General features: G+C 33.7%; 3 protein-coding genes and 1 non-coding gene across 4 annotated transcripts; 2 read left to right on the plus strand and 2 right to left on the minus strand.

The window, feature by feature from the left end:
* Window positions 1-623: 623 nt before the first annotated feature.
* Window positions 624-4425, minus strand: LOC110714912 (serine hydroxymethyltransferase 4-like). Its single transcript, XM_021893466.1, has 4 exons — window positions 3470-4425; window positions 2243-2633; window positions 2023-2124; window positions 624-1274 (listed from the first exon to the last, which is right to left on the minus strand). Exons 1-4 carry the CDS (start codon window positions 4343-4345, stop codon window positions 1030-1032), a joined length of 1614 nt encoding a protein of 537 aa, XP_021749158.1. The 5' UTR covers window positions 4346-4425; the 3' UTR covers window positions 624-1029.
* Window positions 4426-14113: 9688 nt separating this feature from the next.
* Window positions 14114-16925, plus strand: LOC110714762 (adenosylhomocysteinase). The gene is made up of 3 exons (XM_021893308.1): window positions 14114-14500; window positions 15283-15717; window positions 15858-16925. The coding sequence occupies exons 1-3, from the start codon at window positions 14216-14218 to the stop codon at window positions 16602-16604; spliced, it is 1467 nt and encodes a 488-aa protein (XP_021749000.1). The 5' UTR covers window positions 14114-14215; the 3' UTR covers window positions 16605-16925.
* Window positions 16926-22840: 5915 nt separating this feature from the next.
* Window positions 22841-22912, minus strand: TRNAW-CCA. Its single transcript has one exon. It is a non-coding gene; the product is annotated as a tRNA-Trp (tRNA).
* Window positions 22913-23093: 181 nt separating this feature from the next.
* On the plus strand, window positions 23094-23872 carry LOC110715000 (photosystem I reaction center subunit V, chloroplastic-like). The gene has a single exon (XM_021893565.1). The coding sequence runs from the start codon at window positions 23228-23230 to the stop codon at window positions 23729-23731; it is 504 nt and encodes a 167-aa protein (XP_021749257.1). The 5' UTR covers window positions 23094-23227; the 3' UTR covers window positions 23732-23872.
* The last annotated feature ends 227 nt before the right edge of the window (window positions 23873-24099 follow it).

Below are 24099 nucleotides of genomic sequence, written 5' to 3' on the forward strand. Positions count from 1 at the left end.
TAACTGAAATGTTTGATTACCTTGAAGAGTAGACATTAGAAGTTTATTTGGCTAAATTTTGCCCTTTTGTTTGGCACATTCTAGCCCCTGTTACAATTGACTGAGCCATTTTCTGGGAAATTGATTCACATAGCGTAATGTAATAAGTTGTTAACATTTCCTCTTAAGTGTGTTACAACAGAACCTTATTCAGCTAGTAGGTGCCTGTATAAGAGTAAAGGTAAATGATAGTGTGTGCTTCGGTGTATGGTATGAAATTTAGAGAAGCTGAAGAAGAGGCTGTATTCGATTCTCGTTGATAAATAAGAGCAATTTGCCTGCTATGACTTGCTAATATTGAAACCTGGAACATCTGAGAAGATAATACGAAGTATTGAGTCACACCAGCTCACATTCATTAGTTTAAATCATCGACTAATTACAACCTTTTTGCTTCCCTAGATGAAGTAATGTAATTTATACACCCATTTATGGTGTGTTAATTACAAATTAAACAGCATATGTAGTCACCAAAAATTGATGAAACATTGTGTGTAGCTTAAACCTAATAGTGAACATATACTGGCACCATAACAATTGAGTGATTCAACATCAATCGGCCTGGAACTAGTTACGGAGTATTCGTCGTTGCTTTTTAAAATGAGCAAGCAGCAAATTTCATCCAAGAGGATTGACATTACAGCATTGAGAAAGTTAAGGATCCCGACATTCAACCTAGGCTACCTAATTAATTTGATAAAAGCACGGGTGTAAAGGGAGAAGATAAGGCAATTTTACAATGTTTATTTCATATAAATTTCACCTCCAAATGAAAAACTGCTTTAATTAATTTCCATAGAGAAAAAAGAAAAGAAAAAATAACTAAACTCACTGAAATGTAAAAATTCCAGAACTTTTTTCTTTGGATCAAATCCCCTAATATACTACTAAAAAGCACAATTAGCTTTCTTCCACTGAGACAGCATAACATTGGAGGCTTCGCTCGTGGAGAAAACTGAAGTGATCCTGATTATCATTACACGAAAATACTTAGTCCTTGTACTTCAACTCGGACTTCAAGAAACCAGGCATGTCATATGAAGACGAAAACTTCTCAACGTCAGCCTTGAGTTGTTCAATCTCCTTGTTGTTCACTAGACCTTTGTTGAAGTCCTTGAGGAGCTTACCATACTCCTTTTGGATGTTCAAAGTGATGGTGACGGCCCTGTGAAGGAACTCACCAATCTGCTCGAAATCCTTCTCCAAGAGTCCTCTTGAAGTCATGGCAGGAGCACCTACCAAACACACAATTTATGTTAATACATCATTGCTTAGCAGGGAAATTAGGGAGCAGTGTGGAATTACAAGCGCACAATTCCTAAATTTAGAGCTACAGTCCATTTTGGTGGATATAAGTCAAAAGATGGAGAATTTTTTATACAAAATAAGAATATTTATTCATATCTGTCAAACAAATGCAGCCAGGTTGAAAAATTCCCATTCCCATAATCTTGTACGTGATAACTAATGAAAGTACAGATGCATTATAAACCTGGCATTAGGAATCTAAGCCATCATGATCACCTCAGGACAAAAAAGAAATAAATCTTACCGTGGAGACACTAACTTAAGATTGGAAAGCATGGCAAGCCAGATATTCTAATTGGCCAATTTTCCATGAGTTCAAGTTATATGCATTGCACCAAGAAGTCAAAATAATCCTATTAGTCTAAATACTTGGTACAAAGAAGCAACACTCCCTTCATTCCATGTAATTTAACCCACTTGAAACAAATTTTGTCGTTCAAAACTATCCGTCATTAGGTCACATAAGTACCAAAACGCTAAAATATGTTCGATCAATATACCAATTCACTACTAACTGTTAGTTTTAAGTTTCAAATTATCATTGCTATAGGTCACATAATTACCAACACCTATAACATGTACAATTAAAATACTAATGCAGTGATGCACTATTACTTGTGTTGGTTTTAAGTTTCAAACTTTCAATACAATAACTAAAACTTTTATGATCCATACCAATTCGTACACCTCCGGGAGCCAAAGCACTGCTGTCACCAAACACAGCATTCTTGTTGACAGTGATGTTGCAAAGATCGCATAGTTTCTCCACCTTGTTTCCTGCCAAAATATTGAGAATAATTCAATGCTTTGAACATCTACAACATATCTTCCAAGGATTCACATTGTAGTAAAGAATGAAGCAAAAGAAATGCCAAATGGTTCATCTTAAAGTTACCTGTCAATCCAAGTGGGCGAAGATCCCAGAGAACAAGATGGTTCTCAGTTCCTCCAGTAACAATGCTGTATCCCTTGCTCATAAGATAGTTTCCAATTGCAACAGCATTTGCCCTCACTTGCTTGGCATAAGCCTTGAACCCAGGAGACATGGCTTGCTTAAGAGCAACAGCCAAGGCACCAATTTGGTGGTTGTGAGGACCACCTTGCAGAGAAGGGAAAACAGCAAAGTTGATCTTGTCCTCGAAGTCGTAAACAGCATCCTCGGGTTGGCCCTTCTTTGGTGGTTTTGGGCCTTTACGGTAGAAAATCATACCAGCCCTTGGACCCCTAAGACTCTTGTGAGTAGTGGTGGTGACAATGTCACAGTAATCGAAGGGACTAGCAGCTTCCTGCAATCAAAACATCAGCAAAAGTTAGAGATCAGCTATGCAAGTGTATCAATTTCATGCAACCATCATATCGCTTTAACCAGCTTCATCAAGGAGAGTATTCCCAATCTCTAACAACCAAATTTATCAATAATAACATCTTATTTATCCACACTATCAATATATACTCCATCTAATTCAATAGTATTCTGAATCTCTAACAAGCAACAACCAAATTTATCAGTAATAACATCTTATTTATCCACTGATAACAGCCTTACAAGCTACAACAGCCAGATAATGAGATGATTAGAACAAAATGCTAATTATACACACACTATTACATTGTACTATTGTAGTAAAACCAATTACTTCATAGGAAAACAACCATACACAAGATACAAACACAATGGTAACAAATGCATAATATTACTCAGTAAAATGCAAATTAGAGACAGATACATTATACAGTCTTTCTCATCACTGTCATTTCCTCAAAACTATTACCATGAATGCAAAATTACATTTAACTTCACTAACAATATCTCCATCTATTACCACCTACCAAACGAGCCTGTTCGATACATACAACAAAACACACAAATTCCAGATCCAATAATGGACCAATTCACCAAAATCAGATCGCACATCCTATAATCAACCCAAAAAACAATTTTAAATGAGAATAATCACAAGACCAGATCTAATAATCAATTATTTTCAACAACCCACATCAAATCAACACTAAATAATTCAAGAACAACAATAAAATCTAAGAATTAATAATTAAAAAAAAAAAAACCAACAAAAATCAAATGAAAAATAATAATAATGATAATAATAATAAAGATATATACCTCAGCAGCAACAAGGCCACTAATGTGAGCCATATCACAAAGCAAAAGAGCACCACACTTATCAGCAATAGACCTAAATCTGGCATAATCCCAATCCCTAGGATAAGCACTTCCACCACAAATAATCAATTTAGGCCTAAAGTCCAAAGCTTTCTCTTCAAGCTTATCATAATCAATATACCCAGTTTGGAAATTCACTTTGTAAGGCAAACTCTCAAAGTAAATCGAAGTTGCAGAGATCTTCTTCCCACCAGCAGTGTAATACCCATGAGTCAAATGCCCACCTGAAGGAAGATCAAGCCCCATAATCCTGTCGTGCGGATTCAACACGGCCGTGTAAGCCGCGAAATTCGCCGGACTCCCAGAATACGGCTGAACATTAACACCCCATTTTTCTGGGTTTAGCCTGTAACATTCAAGTGCCCTTGATCGGCAAAGATTCTCGATCACATCGATATGCTCGTTGCCACCATAGTAGCGGTTTCCGGGCATACCCTCTGAGTATTTGTTGGTTAGAGCAGATCCAAGAGCTTCAATGACGGCAAATGAGGTGAAATTTTCGGATGCGATGAGCTCAATGCCTCGACATTGACGACGCTTTTCTTTCTCAATGAGGTCGAAGATTTCTGGGTCGATTTCTTCGAGGGAAGTGTTTCCCCAGACATTGACGGGATCCATTGAAAGAGGGGAGGAGAGAGAAGATGGGTTTGCAGAAGATTTGAGAATGGATGAAGAAGAAGATGAAGGGAGGAGAGAAGAGGGAGTGCACACAAGGTGTTTGATGAAATGCGGAGGAGATTTAAAGAGGGAAATGGAGGGCTGTGAAATTACTTTTATGTCCTTGTAGTACAGTGATGATGAGATTTGGTGCATCATTTTTTAATTTTTTAAAAATATATTTAGATAATGAAATAAAAATAATTAAAATTAATGTTATTTTTTGACTGTGGTTTGGTGGAGAGAGAGATAACGAGGAGAGAGAAAGAAGAGGTTGGTTTTGGATCTGAGAAAATGAAAGTGTCGACACATAAAATACAGTATTTCTTAGTATTTTATTTTGGAATAATATTAAAAAAATATATTAAAATAAATATAATATGGTTAAAAATATCTGATTTGGGCCCTTTGCGGTTTGTGGACTTCACTAACCCACTAGTCCACAACATAGAATATGGATGGAGTATATTATAGTTATCCATACAACTACTTGTCAAACTACCTACAAAGTGTGACTCGATTTCAGAGGTATAAGGTTTGAATCCTAAGGGTGCTTGAGGAGTTGAGGGTATGAACAAAAAGAAATTGTGATAGTTATAGTTTAGTTTGATTTACAATGAAATTATTACATATGAATTGGTCTTTCAAATTTAAGAAAATGTAGAATTAAAGAGGTATTTCTTTAATATTTAATATTACGTATAAGTTAAGGCTATAGCTCTTAAGTTTTATAGGAGATCAGATCAAGAGAATTTAGATGATGATAATACTACACTACAATGTATAAGTTACTTCGTATGTCTTTTTAATTTGAGTTGGACCAAGTTTTTGAATAAGATGAGCAACTTAGCAACTCTATATCTGTATTATTTTAGTCATATACTTTGTATATCTTGTTAGGTTTGAGAATAAAACTCATTCCTTTCATAGAATAGAAGTGTAGTTTTATAAACTTTTAAAACTCAAAACATTATCAATTAGGTTATTTCTCGATCAGATTTGAGTTTGATCACATCTTTACTGATATAGTCCGTCAAATTAAGAAAGTTTCAAACTACATTTTAATACAAGCTTGATCGATCTTTAACTTGGCACACTTTACCAAACTTTTATGAACTTAAGAAATATCAGATCATGTGAATATATACCTAGACTTTGTTGTACAAATAAAATCTTGTTATTATTGGAATGCCACTAAGCAAAGGTTGGTGTACAAGTACAACAAAGCGAAAATGTACGTGGTAGTATGTAGTAGGTGAGAAATAAGGTGTACAATACTACATAGTAAGGAGTTTGATTATGTCATTGTTATTGTGGTTGGTGAATTGTATGAAAAAGTAATGACTTTATTTAGCAATTTCATACTTAGAGAAAGCTAATTTTGGGAGTTGGTAATGACCATGATTAGATAATTAACTTCAATAACTATTTAAGTACCCGAGACCCAACTATTTGACATTCATGAAATATATTTTTGGCCCAATTAAATTACAGGAATTGACAGGATTATAATGATTGAGTATATTTTGTTTTTATTCCAAAAGAAAAGGTTTCTTGTACCAAAATAACTCTATTTTACCAATATATAAAAATTAAAAATACTAATATAGTCTATAATTATATCATAGTTGTCGAATGATATATTTGGACAAAGATGAAAATTTTGTCCAATATAGTTTTAGAAATTGAAAACAAATACGTAGTACAAAGTATTCAATTTAATTTTGTGCTACAGTAACAATCAATTAATCAAAGTCTTAATAGTATAAATGGAGTCGGCTATATAAACTAAAAATGATTATTCCGTTTAGTCATTATTTTGTAGTATGTACTATAGTATGATCAATTTTGTTTGAGTCGTGTCATAATAAAAATTTAAAAAAAAATTGCTTTTTTTTTTGGTAAGATAAAGTATACTATGTATTAAAAAGCATAAAAAGTCCTTACCAAACACCAACTATAAAAGTGGCAACCTAGTGAGTTGTAATAGTAGTAGGCTAGTAGCTAGTATGATTAACCCTCTTCATTAGTCACGAGCTTTAATTTGGCTGATTAATTGCTTATTTAAAAGAATTAATAAAAATTAGTGGTCAGAGTTGGTGGATTGGACAAAATAAAATAGCATGTATTTTATATAGCTTATATATGTAAAGTAATACAGTTATATTGACATGCTTATTGTTTGCTAAGTTTATGGAGTACAAGTAGTACAGGTGTAAAGAAAGACACAATCAACTTTCCTACATTCCTAGTTATTTGTTAAGCTTAATAAAACACATTCTTCATTCTTAAATTTGATATTATTTAAAGGAAACAAATGCTTAATTGGACAATATAACTAGTGAATGCATTGAAATTGAGGGAGAATATATAACTTGGCCAGCCTACATGCATGCATGAACTTCTCATTAGTGAATAGAGATTTTTTTATAATTGGCACCCCTTTTGACTTATGCACTAATTATAATAAATTATGGTTAACGAAAAATATAATAATGTGGGATTATATTAAATTCATTTTGAATTGATGAATTATGGTAAATGGCCGGAAAATCTAATAATGAATTGAACATGTCTCATCAATAAATGATTGAGGTATTTTAAGTTGTCTTATATTACGGTCATCACTAGGCCACAACGGCGCTAAGAAGGTGTATTTTGATTGGGTGCAAAATACATATGCAAGTGTCATGTGTAGGTCTCATCATCCGGGGAATTCCATGCTGCTTGCCATGTAGCGAGCTCTGGTTGGCCAATTTCGGGGGAGCTAGCTCAACATTGGAGAAGGCCAGATGTTGACTTCTAATTGGGTCGTGCGGCATTGGGTATTTTTACCTCCAAAAATTTGTATTATATCAGTTTATGTTAAAATCATACCGCAGTTTTACCTTGTATAAAAAACCGTCAATTCAAAAGGAGGGGTCATAAACTCGTAACTAAGGAATTTTGGTCTTTTTTTACTCCTTATATTTCAAAATATATAAGTGCCATAGGACCTGTTCTCTTTAGATTATTTTCACTTCAATTCTTAATTTCCTTCTCTCATAAAATATTCAATTCAGCTCAAATCGGTCAATCAGAATATGCCCTTAATGTGACTTTTTCATTATTCACATATTCCACTTTGATCTCCAATGCTGCTTACTTAGATAGATAATACATGGTTGTGTTGATATTAGTTGGGATCGATGAACTCAATGTATACTTCTTAATATTGACTTTTCTACTATTTATGCCATAATGATAGTCAAAGATATTATGGGCCAAAGTTTTAATTTGATAAATATACCGATTAAAATGAGCCAAAGTTTATGTTAAAATCTTGCTAACGAACGCCCTCCATGCATGACGTTAAATAAACATTTAAAATATTTCCTAAATTGGTGTTAATTTAAAAATATATGACAAAATCATGCATCGATCGATGTAATTAATGTTCAATTTAATTCAATACTTCGTATTTCTACTTTTATTTCCCTTATTCAATGCACCCAAGAGGTTTTTTTTTTTAATTGAAAAAGGTGAGTTGATACCGCAGCGACTAGTGAACGTGAGCCAATGAAGTGTGTAGCGTCACTCATTGTCCGGTGGCCTTGCACCAATTTCGTTTGATTATACGAAAATTCATACACTTGTTCACCTCTACTGTTTAAATGGGCCACCGACACCACTTCATTTCACTCTCATTACTAAAACTTTTTTTTTTTCTTTGGCCTTTTTCTTTTTAAGTTTTTCTTATTAAAGGAGGAATAGCTTTTTTTTTTTTTTTTTTTTTTTTTTTTTTTTTTTGTTGGATGTGATGGTGTTTAATTGTGATCACAAATAGTTTTTGTTGGTGGGGTTGTGTGGGTGATTGTTATTTTTGTTACATGTCTTATTATGCAAAATAACTAACTTCTAAGCAATTAATAAAAGTGATAAATAGGTACGAAGAATATGTTACTTTAATTGGCTTTTTATTTGATAAATTAGGTTAATTTTAAAATTGTATATATGAAATTATAAGGTTGTGACACTTGGAACATTGACATTATGTTTTATTGAGAGTTGTAAATTCGACAAGAAGTTATAATTATTAAGAAAATTGTTGGAGTTGAAGATTTCATCAATTCATTATAGACAAGGACAAATTATTACACACTAAATGAGCCTAATTTGAAAGCTCAACTCTCTAGGGCCAAAAGTGAATATAACGTGGTTATGATTAACAATTATGACAATGGGGTGAGAGTGAGGGATAACTCAAATGGTTAGAGTTTTCTCCAGGTTCCAAGGGATCATAGAATTGATTCTCAATTTCTCACCCCCGCCCTTTGTGGCTCTCTAAACACTAAAAAACAATTATGACAATGGGGTTATTGCAAAATGACAATTTATTTGCTCAATACTCAATTTAAGGTGTATTCTATTTACCTAATCGATCATGATTTTATTTTATGTTTATACCCAATTCTTGATTAAATCTGATAAACCCTAATTAACCTTAAAACTTATTCTTGTAGGTGAATAAAATGTATCCCTAATTAATATTGTGATTTTTCATTAGTTATAGAGAATGCAAAAATACTTTCTTAATCTCATAGACAATTAACAAACAAAAAAAAAATATAAATAAATAAATAAAATAAAATAAAATAAATAAAAAAAAAAAAGTAATGGAGTTTAGATTACCATTTTTCTTAAAAATTTAATGTATAGGTGCCTTGAGATCTTCATGGATCAATTATGCGATTATGCCCATATGGCCATATGCGTAAAATATTAAAGAATTGGTTTCACCAACTTCACTGAAACAAGTACAACTAAAAAGCCACTACATTTGCCAAATCTAAGTTTTTTATAAACACTATATTATTAAATTAAACATAGAGAATAATTGATGTAGTATTGAATTATTGTAGATTTGAGTTGAAGAAACAAAGATATTTTAGTCAAATGGACTAAATTAAAGTCATACGAGATCGTGACTTAAAATGAAGAGGTCCTTCTCTCAAGAGTTACACCTAATTTATCAATTTAAGGAATCGAGGATATACTCTTTCCATCCCAATTCTCAACATAACTAATACGTTAGGACTTTTTTTTCGCTATTTATATATTCATTCTAATTATAAACTTTTACTAACATAATAAAAATATATTTAGTCATAAAATATGTTGTTAGATAAGTTTTGATATAAAGTTTCATAATATAACTTTTATTATAATTTTTTATTAATCTTTAACTATATAAAAATAAGATCAAATTAATGCATCGACATGTGTGTAAAAGTTGATTGTAAAAGTTATTGTGGAATAGAGGGAGTAAATCAAATAGTGAAAGGAGAAAGTATTGCAATAATAATACTCCCTTTTTTGAGGGGGCAATAATAATACTCCCTAATGAGTAATATATTGTCAAAAACAAAAATAAACAAATTAAATTGAAACGGAAAAATAAAATGAAGTAAATTAAAATGAAAAGAGTGTATATGTAATTCTAAATTATACTTTCACCAAAATATAAAATAGAAAAAAGGGAAAAAAGATCAACATCGTAAGGGTGTCGCCATTTTGCCATTGTTAAAGTCACTCACTACCAGAATAAATAATAAAAAAAAGGTCACTCATTACCAAATACCAACCATAAAGTTGGAAACAATAAAAATCTTCATTTGTGGATGTTGTAGAATCGTAGAATTACACTCATATTGTGGAGCCCAAATGACATGAATTATTTTTTATATAATTCCTCTACTATTTTAGTTAAAAAAAAATTAAAAAATTGTACATCCTACAAAACTTTTAACATTGAGATCAATAAGGGCTTGTTCTCTTCAACTTATGTTCAATTCAATTCAATTCAGCTCCAATCAGTTCAGTTCAATTCTTAATTTACTTCTCTTATAAAATATTCAGTTCATTACAGTTCAGCTCCAATCAGTTCAGTTCATTTTAGTTCAATAAATCAAAACAGGCCCTAAGTGTTTGAATTTAGAGAATTGTTTTGGCTTCATTAAAGTCATGTTCCGATTTACTGAATACAACTGAACTGAACTGAACTAAATTGATTGGGGTTCAATTGAACTGAACTTAACTAAACTAACATTAAGCGGAACATAACAAACCCAAGTTTTGGGTTGACGACTTAAGAATTTGGGAACACGACAACGTGTATTAAGAGAACTTTCCACCTGATTGGGATTTGATTTAGTTTTACGAGGTAATTTAATTTGGATTAGTCTGTGTTTAGTAGACTTTAAATTACCGTGTATGTGTACATAACATAGATATCGAATAAATTTTCAATAGGGAGATTTACAAGTAATTAAAAATCTATCACCATCTGTTTCTTCCTCCCTTTTGTCGAAGGATCAATCACTAACCCGAAGTAAATTTATTTGTGCAAGATATTACCCCTATCAAAATAATTCTTATTTCCTCCGTTCTTTTTTACTTGACCTACTTTAAATTTTACACTATTTACTAACCATTCTTTAACAGTCTTTTGTGAATAATATATAAGGAAAAACAATTTCATGTGAGAACTATTTGAATTCGTTTCAATAAGTACTACCATAAAATATAAATTTTATAATTATTATTTATAGAAAATTAAAGTTGTTGATTCATTAAAGTTTTGTATTAATAAACGTGATAAAAAAAGCAGGTCAAGTAAAAAAAAAAAAAAATAGGAGGTATTATTTATCAATAAATAAAAATAAGTTAAAATAGTACTTTTTTGTTGGTGGTATAAACGGTTTTTCACTTTAGAAGGAAGCATGGGAAAAAAAGCTCAATGACCATAATAGAATATTACGGAGTATTAGAACTAGTCTTTTTAAAGCTTTTAACAACAATTGAAGTTCATTATGCAACGTCTATTGATTGGTTTATAGAGTAGGTGATCGTAGAGTGACATTTTACCATTTATAAAATTTCCTTGGTTGTTTGATTATAGTTCGTTTTCTAATGTTTATTGGCAGAAGAATGAATTAACATGTATTGTAGCTATATATGGTAATTGTGGCAATGTCGATTGTCATCTTTAATGCCGATTGTGGTAATTGATGATTTCCCTGAGTTTTCTTAATTGTAATGTATCCATATAGGACCATTAGTGCATTACGGAGTACAAATTTACAATATGTTTAGTCTAATGACGTTAATGCATGACATATAAAATATAACAATATTGACAACAAAAGTGAAAATTATAGTAAATCAATATTTAGTAGAATGTGCATAGTTATCGAGGATTGAGTATTTATCGGAAAGGGAGAGTGATGTTTGAGTATGTGTAACTAAGGGCATGTTCTCATTGCCTGAATTCAGCTGAACTGAACTGAACTGAATTACAACGTATGAGAACAGACCCTAAGTAGGGGTTGCATTTTGCAATCAAACATAAAAGGATGTTAACATGAATTTATTGTTAAGTGTTCTTCTTGATCGAGTAAATTTTGATATATTTTGATCTATATATAGAATCACATTCAAAGAAATCCTAGGCCTTCCACCCATCTGTTGTTGTGAATAGTCTTCAATGGCGAAGAATTAAGAGTAAATCAGCTTAGCTTTGTATGATTATTGTTGCAATGTTGCTGCATATTCTCATAATTAGGGCATTATTAATTACAAGATGCTTCATAAATTGTAAACCAAATTGTATTCGTGTTGATGCATGAGATATCTAATTTCAAACAAAAGTTTAAGTGTCTAAGTGATAGGAAAGTAATAACTTAAAGGAAGTGTATGGTTGTTGAAGATATACAAGAATTGAAAAGAAAGAGAAGTATTTTGGTAATATACAAGAATTGTTGATGCGAGCATGAAGTAGGCGAGGGGTTGCATTTTGCAATCATATAACTTTAGCATGAGTTATCAAGTGTTTTTCTTCAGTACATTTTGATAAATTTTGGTAACGCAAGAGTCAAATTCAAAGGCCTTCAATTGTTCTACCCCTCTATTTTTGAGACTTGAGAGGATTAGAAGTCTTCAAATGTGCAGGTGATTGAGAAAGTTAGTCCCACATAAGAGAAAGAAGATGTCTTTGATGACTTTATAACTCATTATACATCGTGTAAATGTAGATACTTTGGACCTACGAAAACAATAATCTATTTTGTTATACAGATTGGCTGTAGTAAATTAAAATAGTTTAATCCCAACGTTTACATAGGTTATTGTTAGCCTAATGACAGAGATTAGCCTCATTTACCTAGTTTATATTTTCCTTTACTTTAGTTTTGTAATTTCTAACACGTTTATACTATAAGCAATAATCAAGGAAACAAAACCAAGTTCTTTTCATAAAAAATAAAAATAAAAATAAAATTATCGATGAGATAGAAAAACTCTACATTTCAATTGATTTTACAATCAATTGTCTGAAAATAAACCCTAATTATTGTTGTAAGATCTAAACAAATTAACCAGCGTATATTAATGTGACTGCAGTCATAATATAAGGAATAATTTTTACATTAGACATAATCTACAAACCAAATATAGGAAGAAACACTACAATGATACATGCCCTGTTATATACCATAAGTAATTAATTAACTTTGATTACTTATCTTTGATGGTTGAAATCTTTTGGGTGATATCCAATATGGATCAATCCACTTTCATAAACATTATTATTTGACCTTCACGACTTTTTCAATGTTAAGTTGTATATTCAGAACCCCTTTTAAATGTTCTCGTCATCCTACATGACATTTGTCTTACACATGCCTAAAACCGTGGTCAATGTCAAAAACTGTGGTCAATCGATTGACCCAACCAAACTTAATCGTCAACAAACACCAACGGTAATTGTATCAAACGTCACCTTTCTCATTTTGCACAACAAACTCCTGCAACCAATTCCACCCCTTATGTCACACACTCACATGAATCAATACGTTCATTGCTTCCTCTAATTATGAACCTCTGCATCCCCCGCTCATTGAGAGAAAGAATTAAGGCTGAATCGCATGGTACAAATATAGAGTCTTGAAAAGGAAATTCCCCTTCGAAATATTTCTAAATACGCATTATAAAAAATTATAAATATTAATACTTAGACATTAAAAATCAAAACAAATCTAACAAACTGCTGAATTACTATGTTTTAACGAAGTATATATATTTTTCAATAAAGTATTGCGTTTAAAGGTAATGAAAAGAAACAGATAATGATAAAGTATCTTAAAGTTATAATTGTGTATCACAAAACATAAATCTAAATCTTACGAAGTATAAAATACTCTGTATTATTATTATCACTAGATGAAGCCCGTGCGATGCACGGTTTGTTAATATTTTTTTAAAAAAATATTTTTTATATTTATGTGATTTTTATTATTATATTAGCTTTAAAATATTAGATAAAATTCCTAATCTCAAAAGATAATATTTTGTATTTAATTAATTTAAACTTTAGTATATCATTCGTCAATTTTTCTTATGTGGCATTTGAATTATAATTGTAAAAGAAATTAATAATCTCTTATTTAATTGGCTACAACTTAAATTTATAATCTTACATGGCGCGCTAAGAAAATTAAATCCTACATGGCTATCTAAAAACTCAGGAAAAATTTCCCTTTATATTTATATATATATATATATATATATATATATATATATTAGATTACATCGTAAGTACATAAAATAATATACGTGACTATTAATTTAGAGTAAACGATAAAATGGGTTGGACTACTTGGCTTTTTTATAGAGTCATCAAATTCAAACATGACACTCCACAATTATAGTCCATGACCAACAACAACAAACAACAATATTATTAGCCCAACTCAATTTTTTTTTCAATTTAATTTAATTTTAATTTCCAAATCACCAACCCCTGAAAATCAAAACATTGATAGATTCAAATAAATCGTGACCGTCAAATCCAATCTCTTCAAACCTATTTATATCCCTACCCTCACTCCCTTAACTCCTCGCTACACCCCTCTTTCTCTCTTCTCATCACTCCTTCCATTTTCTCTCTCCTCTTCTTCTTCTCTCTCTTCCTGTTCTTCGAGCTCAGCAACAATGGCGGCGACTCCATTGTCAGTCGAGAAGACCACCTCTGGAAGAGAGTACAAGGTTAAAGACATGTCTCAGGCTGATTTCGGTAGACTCGAAATCGAGCTTGCTGAAGTCGAAATGCCTGGACTTATGTCTTGCCGTACTGAATTTGGTCCTTCTCAACCTTTTAAAGGTGCTAAGATTACTGGATCTCTTCATATGACTATTCAAACTGCTGTTCTTATTGAGACTCTTACTGCTCTTGGTGCTGAAGTTCGTTGGTGTTCTTGCAACATCTTCTCTACCCAGGTATAATTTCATTTATCTCGTCATTTTTCGATTTAATCCCCTTTTTTGATCTGTTGTTTACCCTTGATTTTGGAATTTTCAGATCTTAAATGGGGTTTTATTGCTTTTGTGGATTGGATCTTGTTGGGTTTGATTCATTTTGTGATGATTTTAATGAAATGAGTAAATGATTGAGTTGTAGAATTTTTGATTTGAAATGGGTTGTTTTTTCTAGGGTTTAAGATCTCAGATCTTGTGTTTTTTTTATGGTTAGAATTGTAGGGTATTTGCTTAATGATAAAAATGATGGTATATACTTAAATTATTTAATCATTTTTGGTGGGATTTGGTATATAGTTAGAGTTTAAAATGAATAAGTGTTTAATTTGTGCAATAAATAATTCGAAATGGGTTGTTCATTTCTGGATTCTTAAGATCTCAGATCTTATAGAATTATGGGGGTTTAATTAATATTAAATGGATGATTTAATGGTGGCATTACTGGTATATACTTTAATTATTTAATTATTTTTTGTGGGATTTAATCATAGTATGAATTGAGTAGATCACAGTGTTACTGTCTTAATTTTTAAGCTAAGATCTGTTTAATCATAATATTTCATGAAAATTTGAAGTTCAAAATGAAAATATGAGCTCAATAATCGGATCTTAGCATGAATTTTGGGTTTTCTGTTGGCTGAGTTTCAGATGCGGTTTTTGTGGATCTATTATAAAATTCATACATTATTTTAGCAAGAAATGTTGATTAATTAATTGAATTATTGATTTAATTTGTTATATAGGACCATGCTGCTGCTGCTATTGCTAGGGACAGTGCTGCAGTATTCGCCTGGAAGGGTGAGACCCTCCAGGAGTACTGGTGGTGCACAGAGAGGGCTCTTGACTGGGGTGCCGCTGGCGGTCCTGACCTTATCGTTGATGACGGTGGTGACGCTACCTTGTTGATCCACGAGGGAGTTAAGGCCGAGGAGGAGTTTGAGAAGACCGGAAAGGTGCCCGACCCAAGCTCTACTGACAATGTCGAGTTCCAACTCGTGTTGGGCTTGATCGTCGAGAGCTTGAAGGTTGACCCTAAGAGGTACCACAAGATGAAGCAAAGATTGGTTGGTGTCTCTGAGGAGACCACCACCGGAGTTAAGAGGCTTTACCAGATGCAGCTTAACGGTACCTTGTTGTTCCCCGCCATCAATGTTAACGACTCTGTCACCAAGAGCAAGGTATAAATTCGAGTCTTGGATATCGATACACTTGATCAGAATCGAATCATCATATTGACATTATCATAACTTGCTTTGTTGGAAGGAAAATGTGATTATTTGAAATGGTGTGGTTATAATGTATTTGTGTTTGTTAACAGTTTGACAACTTGTATGGATGCCGTCACTCCCTTCCCGATGGTTTGATGAGAGCCACCGATGTTATGATTGCCGGAAAGGTTGGTGTTGTATGTGGATACGGAGATGTCGGAAAGGGTTGTGCTCTAGCCTTGAAGGCAGCTGGTGCCCGTGTGATCGTGACTGAGATTGATCCCATCTGTGCTCTCCAAGCTCTTATGGAAGGTTTCCAGGTCTTGACCTTGGACGATGTTGTCTCTGAAGCTGATATCTTTGTCACCACCACCGGTAACAAGGACATCATCATGGTTGATGACATGAGGAAGATGAAGAACAACGCCATTGTTTGCAACATTGGTCACTTTGACAACGAAATTGACATGTCTGGACTTGAGAACTACCCAGGAGTCAAGAGGATCACCATCAAGCCCCAAACTGACCGTTTTGTCTTCCCCGAGACCAAGACTGGCATCATTGTCTTGGCTGAGGGTCGTCTCATGAACTTGGGTTGTGCCACCGGTCACCCCAGTTTTGTCATGTCCTGCTCATTCACCAACCAAGTTATTGCTCAGCTTGAGTTGTGGAACGAGAAGGACTCTGGCAAATACAAGAAGGAGGTCTACGTTTTGCCCAAGCACCTTGATGAGAAGGTTGCTGCCCTTCATCTTGGCAAGCTCGGTGCTAAGCTCACCAAGCTTTCTAAGGACCAGGCTGACTACATCAGCGTGCCCGTCGAGGGACCATACAAGCCAGCTCACTACAGGTATTAGAGTGGGGAACGGAGATTGGCGTATTGGGTCTTCGAAGAGGAAAGGGGTGGTGTGCCTTATATCTTAATTTTCGCTTAGGATGTTAGTTTTTTTTGCTTGTCTTTGCTGTTTGGGAAAGTTTGGAAGGGCTTAGAGGACAAGTATCAAAGTGTGTTTTGAATTGAGGTCCTAATATGGGGGTTTTGAATAAGGCAAAACTTTTAGGCTTATGTTTTGTAATTGCTCTCAGACTTTGCTGTTGTCTTGTATTCGGCTAGTCTGTTTAAAATTTTTCTATCAAAATGAAGAGGAATGAGTGTTTTATCATTTCTGTTTCGAAAATTTCGCCTTGTTAGAACATTGCTTGATTGTTTGCTTATTTTTCTGAACAACAAGAAGTTGCTGTTTATTTCTTGGATAGATGTTGGACAAATCTCATTGTCAAATTTTTGTTGGATAGATTTGAAATTTTGTTGATCAAGAGTAGGTTAAGCGTTTAACCACCAAACACTCCGCAGTCCGTATGTAAACTAGAGAGTCAACTTGACAATGATTTTATCTGTAATCAATATTTGGAGTGTCAAAATCTGTTACGGAGTATATAGTAAAACTAGTTGCTTAGAACCTATTAACTTGTGACAACAACATTCACTTGTAATTCGCAATAGATATGAACATGATTACTAACGAAGTAACACTTTTATTTTGTTCCCGTGTTTACCTATGTTATATTCGAGAATAACTAATTATTTTGTCGTCAATGCATAGCTTTTGAAATTTCAAATTTGTAAATTTTAATACAACCTCTGTTCATAAAAATAATGAACAATTGTTGATGAAAGAAGTCAAAAAGAGCACACTCCATTTTAATTTTTTAAAATTATTCTTTCAAATTCTTTATGAATACGTAATCTAACGATGATAATCCTCTCCTAACTAAGGAATTCCAAGCAAAGATATTGTCAAAAAAGGTGTTTGGTAGATTTTTTTATGGTGTTACTTCACTGACTTGGGCATGAGTGATCCGAATTACTATGCGATTATGTTGCTCTATATAGACTATAGAGGTTAATGTGCCTCCTAATAATAAGGAATTGACATCAATTGAGGGGTCTTGGATGACTATTTTAGGATCTTGTATTCTCGCTCTTTATGTTATCTCATTTTTCTTCGGTTTTAGGGGACTCGTATGAATTATGAATGAGGATTGTACAAGAAATAAGATCCACAAGTTTTGAATCTCATCAAGTAGCTAACCCCCTCTTTTTGTAGCACTATCAAATAATATGACACGTATCATATTAATTTGTGTAGTGAGATGATTCATCATTATGATTTATCACTTTATTCAAATTATATAGTTTAACTCCAAAATATAGACTTATTTCTCACTTAAGTAATGACACCAAAAGTTGATTTTGACACTTGTATTGTGAGACAATAATCTATAATCTAGCTCGAACTTATCATAAAGTGAAGTAAGATCCTCACTAAGCTAACCTGCACAATATTGATATATTTGGTCACTTGTAATGTAATATCTCCCAACACTTGAGCTCAAGATAACATCCATCCTTTATTTTCCATATATAAATGCTCACATAGTCATATGTATACAATTTTTTTTTTGAGAAAAGATGTATACATTTGTAATTGTGTAGCAAAGCAAAGATCAATTTGAAACATCCTTACAATTATTTAATTACTATCATAAAATTATAGGAATAAGTTTGTGTATATCTAAGCCAACTTAACCATATAAAGACGAGACTCATAAGTAGAGCTGTCAATTCGGGTAAATGGGTCGGGTAAGAGTGGGTCGGGTCAATTCGGATTAATTCCACAGCCTATGCGGGTCGGGTTTTGGGTTGGGTCATGCTTGAGTCAGGTCACGTTGGGACATACTTCTTATCGGGTTTGGGTACAGGTTGGGTTACATTCGGGTCGGGTGAACAATAGGTCAGGTTTGAGTCGGGTTTGGTTCAAGTCAATAATTTGCGGGTTAGAATCAGGTCGGGTCATTCTAGGGTTTGAGTCGGGTTCGGTTCAAGTCAATAATTTACAGATTATAATCAGATCGGGTCAATTTCAAGTCGGGTCATTCTCGGGTTCAAGTCGGGTTCGGTTCAAGTCATTTATTTGCGGGTTATAATCAGGTTGGGTCATTTTCAAGTCGGGACAACCTCGGATTCAAGTTGGGTTATGTTCAAGTCAATAATTTGCATGTTACAATCAGGTCGGATCATTTCTAAGTCAGGTCATATTCGGGTTCAACTAATTATAAATAGATAATTATCATTTTTATCAAGCTAATTATTTCCTTTGACTATAATATATATGACAATATACAAGGGAACTATAGTCTATAATTTAGGAAGATAATTATCTCCTTTGAGCATACAACAAATATATACTATATTTAACTCTTAAATTTGAGGATAATGCTCATTTCTTTTGCTGGCTTGGACTGACTTGGTCTCCCTACACAAAATGCTTTGATCAACAATAGTAAGGTGGTCTAAATTGCATTTAAGGTGATTTGAAATCGGGTCAGGAACAAATTGGGTTGAATATAGGTCGGGTCAATAACAAGTTGTGCTAATTTCGGGTCGGGTTAGTAATAGATCGGGTTGAATTTTTGAGTCGGGTAAATAATAGGTCCGGTAAAATTCGAGTCGGGTCAATATAATAACAAGTCGGGTTGAATTTGGATCAGGTCAATAACAAGTCGGGTTGATTTCGGGTCGGGTTTGTAACAAGGTGGGTTAAATTCGGGTCAGGTTAAGAACGAGTCGGGATGAATTCAGGTCAGGTTAGTAACAAATTGGGTTAAATTCGGGTTTTGACGGGTTAAAACGGGTTAGGGTTAATTTCGGTTCAAGTCAGGTTCGGTGCAAGTTAATTAAATTGGTCGTTGTAAATCGATAAATCGATGCAAGTTGTAAACCGGTAAATTGACCGTTTAACACCAAATTGGATGGTTCCACACACCCAATTGGACTCCCGTAGGATATTAAGGACCATGGTAAGCATTTTGGCAATTTTTATTTCCGGGCAAAAAAAGTCAAAAAATTCCAAAGTCAAAAAATTCGAGATGTATCCACACTTTTTGAGAAATTTTGAAGGTTTCGGGGACCAGTGTAGAAAAGTCTTGATATTTAAGGGGATACATCTCGAGGACATATAATGCCGTTTGAAACCATATATGATAATCATATGTTGTCATAAATGTTAGTGCTAGGCTTGATTTAATGAAATCGATGCAAGTTATAAACCGGTAAATAGTCCGTTTAAAGGCAAATTGAATGGTTGCACCCACCCAATTGGACTCCCGGAATGTATTAGGGACCATGGTAAACATTTAGGCAATTTTTATTTCCGAACGAAAAAAGTCAAAAAATTCCAAAATTGAAGACTAATATCCACGTTTTTTGAAGATTTTGGAGGTTTCGGGGACCTGTGTAGAAAAGTCTTGATATTTAAGGGGATACATCTCGAGGACATATAATGCCGTTTGGAACCATATATATGATCATTGTATGTTGTCATAAATGTTCGTAATATGCTTGAATTAATAAAATCGGTGCAAGTTGTAAACCATAAATTGGTCGTTTAAAGGCAAATTGGATGGTTCCACCCACCCAATGGTACTCCCGGACGGTATTAGGGATCATGGTAAACATTTCGGCAATTTTTTTCTTCGGGCAAAAAAAAGTCAAGAATAACAAAATTAAAGGCTAATATCTACACTTTTTGCGAATTTTTGGAGGATTCGGGGCCCGGTGTCGAAAAGTTTTAAAATTTTAGGGGATACATTTTGGGGTCATATAATGCCGTTTGGATCCATTTACGATCATTATATGTTGTCATAAATGTTTGTGGTAGGCTTGATTTAATGAAATCGGTGCAAGTTGTAAACCGGTAAATTGGTCGTTTAAAGGCAAATTGGATAGTTCAACCCACTCAATTGGACTCCCGGAAGGCATTAGGGACCATGGTAAAAACTTCGGCAATTTTTATTTTCGGGCGAAAAAAACCAAAAAATTCCAAATTTGAAGGCTTATATCTACGCTTTTTAAGAAATTTTGGAGGTTTCGGTGCACAGTGTCGAAAAGCCTTGAAGTTTTAGGAAATAAATCTCGGAGTCATATAATGACGTTTGGAACCATATATGATCATTATTGTTGTCATAAATGTTCGTGGTAAGCTTGATATAATGAAATCGCTGCAAGTTATAAACCGGTAAATAAGCCGTTTAAAGGAAAATTGGATGGTTGCACCCACCCAATTGGACTCCTGAAGGGTATTAGGGACCACGATAAACATTTTGGCAATTATTATTTCCGAGCGAAAAAGTCTAAAAATTCCAAAAATAAAGGCTAATATCCACGTTTTTTGAGAAATTTTGAAGGTTTCAGGGTCTGGTATAGAAAAGCCTTGAGATTCTATGAAATACATCTTAGGGTCATATAATGTCGTTTAGAACCATATATGATCATTATTTGTCGTCATAAATGTTCGTGGTATGCTTGAATTAATGAAATCGGTGCAAGTTGTAAAGCGGTAAATTGGCCGTTTAAAGACAAATTGGATGGTTCCACCCACCCAATTGGACTACTGGAGGGTATTAAGGACCATGGTAAAATTTTCAGCAATTTTTATTTTCGGGCGAAAAAAAGTCAAATATTTCCAAAATTGAAGGTTAATTGTCCACGTTTTTTGAGAAATTTTGAAGGTTTCGGGGCCCGGTGTCAAAAAGTTTTGAGATTTAGGGGAATGCATATGGGGGTCATATAATGTTGTTTGGAACCATATATGATCATTATATGTTGTAATAGATGTTCGTGGTAGGCTTGAGTTAATGAAATCGGTGCAAGTTGTAAACCGGTAAATTGGTCGTTTAAAGGCAAATTGGATGATTCTACCCACCCAAGTGGACTCCCGGAAGGTATTAGGGATCATGGTAAATATTTCGGGAATTTTTGTTCTCGGGCGAAAAAAATTCCAAAATTGAAGGTTAAAGATTTAAGATCCACGTTTTTTTTTAGAAATTTTGCAGGTCTCGAGGCCCGGACTCGCAAAGCTTTAAATGTTAGCGGAAACATCTCGGGGTCATATAATGCCGTTTGGAACCATTTATGATGATTATATGTTGTCATAAATGTTCGTGGTAGGCTTGATTTAATGAAATTAGTGCAAGTTGTAAACCGGTAAATTGGTCGTTTAAAGGCAAATTGGATAGTTCAACCCACCCAAATGGACTCCTAGAGGGTATTAGGAACCATTGTAAAAATTTCAGCAATTTTTATTTGCGGGCGAAAAAAAGTCAAAAAATTCAAAAATTGAAGGCTAATATCCACGCTTTTTTAGAAATTTTGGAGGTTCGGGCCCGGTGTCAAAAAGTTTTGAAATTATAGGGGATATATCTCAAGGTCATATAATGCCGTTTGGAACAACATATGATCATTAGTTGTTGTCATAAATGTTCGTGGTAAGATCGAGTTAATGAAATCGGTACAAGTTGTAAACCGGTAAATTGGTCATTTAAAGGCAAATTGGATGGTTCCACCCACCCAATTGGACTCTCGGAGGGTATTATGGACCATGGTAAACGTTTCGTCAATTTTTATTGCTGGGCGAAAAAACGTCAAAAAATTCCAAAATTGAAGTCTAATATCCATGTTTTTTGAGAAATTTTAGAGGTTTTGGGGCCCGTTGACGAAAAGACTCGAGATTTTAGGGGACACATCTTGGGGTCATATAATGCCATTTGGAACCATATGTAATCATTATATATTGTCATAAATGTTCATGATAGGCTTGAATTAATGAAATCGGTGCAAGTTGTAAATCGGTAAATTGGCCGTTTAAAGGCAAATTAGTTGGTTCCACCTACCCAATTGGACTCCCGGAGGATATTAGGGACCATAGTAAACATTTCGACAATTTTTATTTTCGGATGATAAAAGTCAAAAAATTTAAAAATTAAAGGCTAATATCCACATTTTTAGAGAAATTTTGGAGGTTTTGAAGTCGTAAAACATTCATTGTACGTGGTTATTATTAAGAGTATGAAACTAGCTTGATCGATGTAGAATTGAACCTTTTTTAAATCGTAGTGCTACGTAAAACAGAAATCATCATCAATCAACTTTATTAAATTTCATAAATACAATAATATATTCTCTCAATATGTAAGTCATACAGCAGCAAGAACCCAAAAAATAAAAAAATTTGATCCAATGAGTTCGGGGTTTTGAACCCGACGTGAATCGAACACGCAACCTTCTGATCTGGAGTCAGACGCGCTACCATTGCGCCACGGATCCTCATTTGTTGATAATTAACAAACCCAAACATACTTAATCAATATTAAAAAACTATAGGATTAATAATATAATCTTTGATCCACAACAAACCAATAAAAACAGTACACCTCACCTAGTAAAATCTTTTTAAAAAATCCTCAAATACCACCCACAAAAATATTCTGATTTGTCTGTCAGATTTTGTGGACATCATTCTTCATATCCATTTTTCAGATATCTTCATCTTTACATGATCATTTTATAGTTCATATCATATAATTTTCATGTTCTAAAATCACCCAAAAAAAAAAAAAAAAAAAAAACCGTAAAAAAAAAATGGCAGCAGCAACAGCAACAGCAGCATTAAGCAGCAGCAGTTTACTAGCACCCTGCACCACAAAGCAGCCGCAGCAGCAACAGCAGCAGCTAATCAAATGCAAGTCTTTCGCAGGGCTACGTCCCCTGCAGCTCAGCAGCAACATCAGCCGCAGCAGCAGTAGCCTTTCGATGTCAGGAAAAAGAAGAGCGATGACCTGCAGAGCTGAACTGAACCCATCATTGGTGATAAGTCTGAGTACAGGACTATCACTTTTCCTAGGAAGATTTGTGTTCTTTAACTTCCAAAGAGAGAACATGGCTAAGCAAGTGCCTGAGCAGAATGGAATGACTCATTTCGAGGCGGGCGATACTCGTGCTAAGGAGTATGTTAGCCTGCTCAAGTCTAATGACCCTGTTGGGTTCAACATTGTTGATGTTCTTGCTTGGGGTTCAATTGGTCATATTGTTGCTTACTATATCTTGGCTACTGCTAGCAATGGTTATGACCCCAACTTCTTTTAATCATTTCTTGATTAAACAATTATGTATTTGCCCTTTTGATTATGTTATTATTAATGTTATTATTATCGAGTGTTGTTGTGTAATTAACAGATTGTTCAAATGTTGTTCCTCTATATATGCCCTTATCTAATTTTGTGCCAATACTATTGTTTTGTTATAAGGATTGTTCGGATCTGGTTGAGTTCGAGGATTTAGGATTAGTTGTCGATTAGCTAATCATGATAAAGTGATCAATATTGAATCGTCGAGTTAGGATTTTTGTTCGGATTATGTAATTTCAAGTCGAGTTTGTACAACTGAGAATGTGAGGAATCAGAAACAATCTGGAAATTGCAATAGGATGTGTAACTAAAGCAAGGCTATTGATA

This window comes from Chenopodium quinoa, unplaced genomic scaffold (assembly GCF_001683475.1).
Source record: "Chenopodium quinoa cultivar QQ74 unplaced genomic scaffold, ASM168347v1, whole genome shotgun sequence".
In the NCBI taxonomy this organism is placed as follows: Eukaryota; Viridiplantae; Streptophyta; class Magnoliopsida; order Caryophyllales; family Amaranthaceae; genus Chenopodium; species Chenopodium quinoa.

What these genes read in the sequence shown, in the direction of transcription:
- LOC110714912 (XM_021893466.1), bottom strand. Translation starts at nt 4,345, where the DNA reads ATGATGCACCAAATCTCATCATCACTGTACTACAAGGACATAAAAGTA. An exon ending in GTGGCCTTGTTGCTGCTGAG is followed by an intron (nt 2,634 to 3,469) that starts GTATATATCTTT and finishes TTTTGATTGCAG; the next exon opens with GAAGCTGCTAGTCCCTTCGA. An exon ending in TCCCGGAGGTGTACGAATTG is followed by an intron (nt 1,275 to 2,022) that starts GTATGGATCATA and finishes TGTGTTTGGTAG; the next exon opens with GTGCTCCTGCCATGACTTCA.
- LOC110714762 (XM_021893308.1), top strand. Translation starts at nt 14,216, where the DNA reads ATGGCGGCGACTCCATTGTCAGTCGAGAAGACCACCTCTGGAAGAGAG. An exon ending in GCAACATCTTCTCTACCCAG is followed by an intron (nt 14,501 to 15,282) that starts GTATAATTTCAT and finishes TTTGTTATATAG; the next exon opens with GACCATGCTGCTGCTGCTAT. An exon ending in ACTCTGTCACCAAGAGCAAG is followed by an intron (nt 15,718 to 15,857) that starts GTATAAATTCGA and finishes GTTTGTTAACAG; the next exon opens with TTTGACAACTTGTATGGATG.
- LOC110715000 (XM_021893565.1), top strand. Translation starts at nt 23,228, where the DNA reads ATGGCAGCAGCAACAGCAACAGCAGCATTAAGCAGCAGCAGTTTACTA.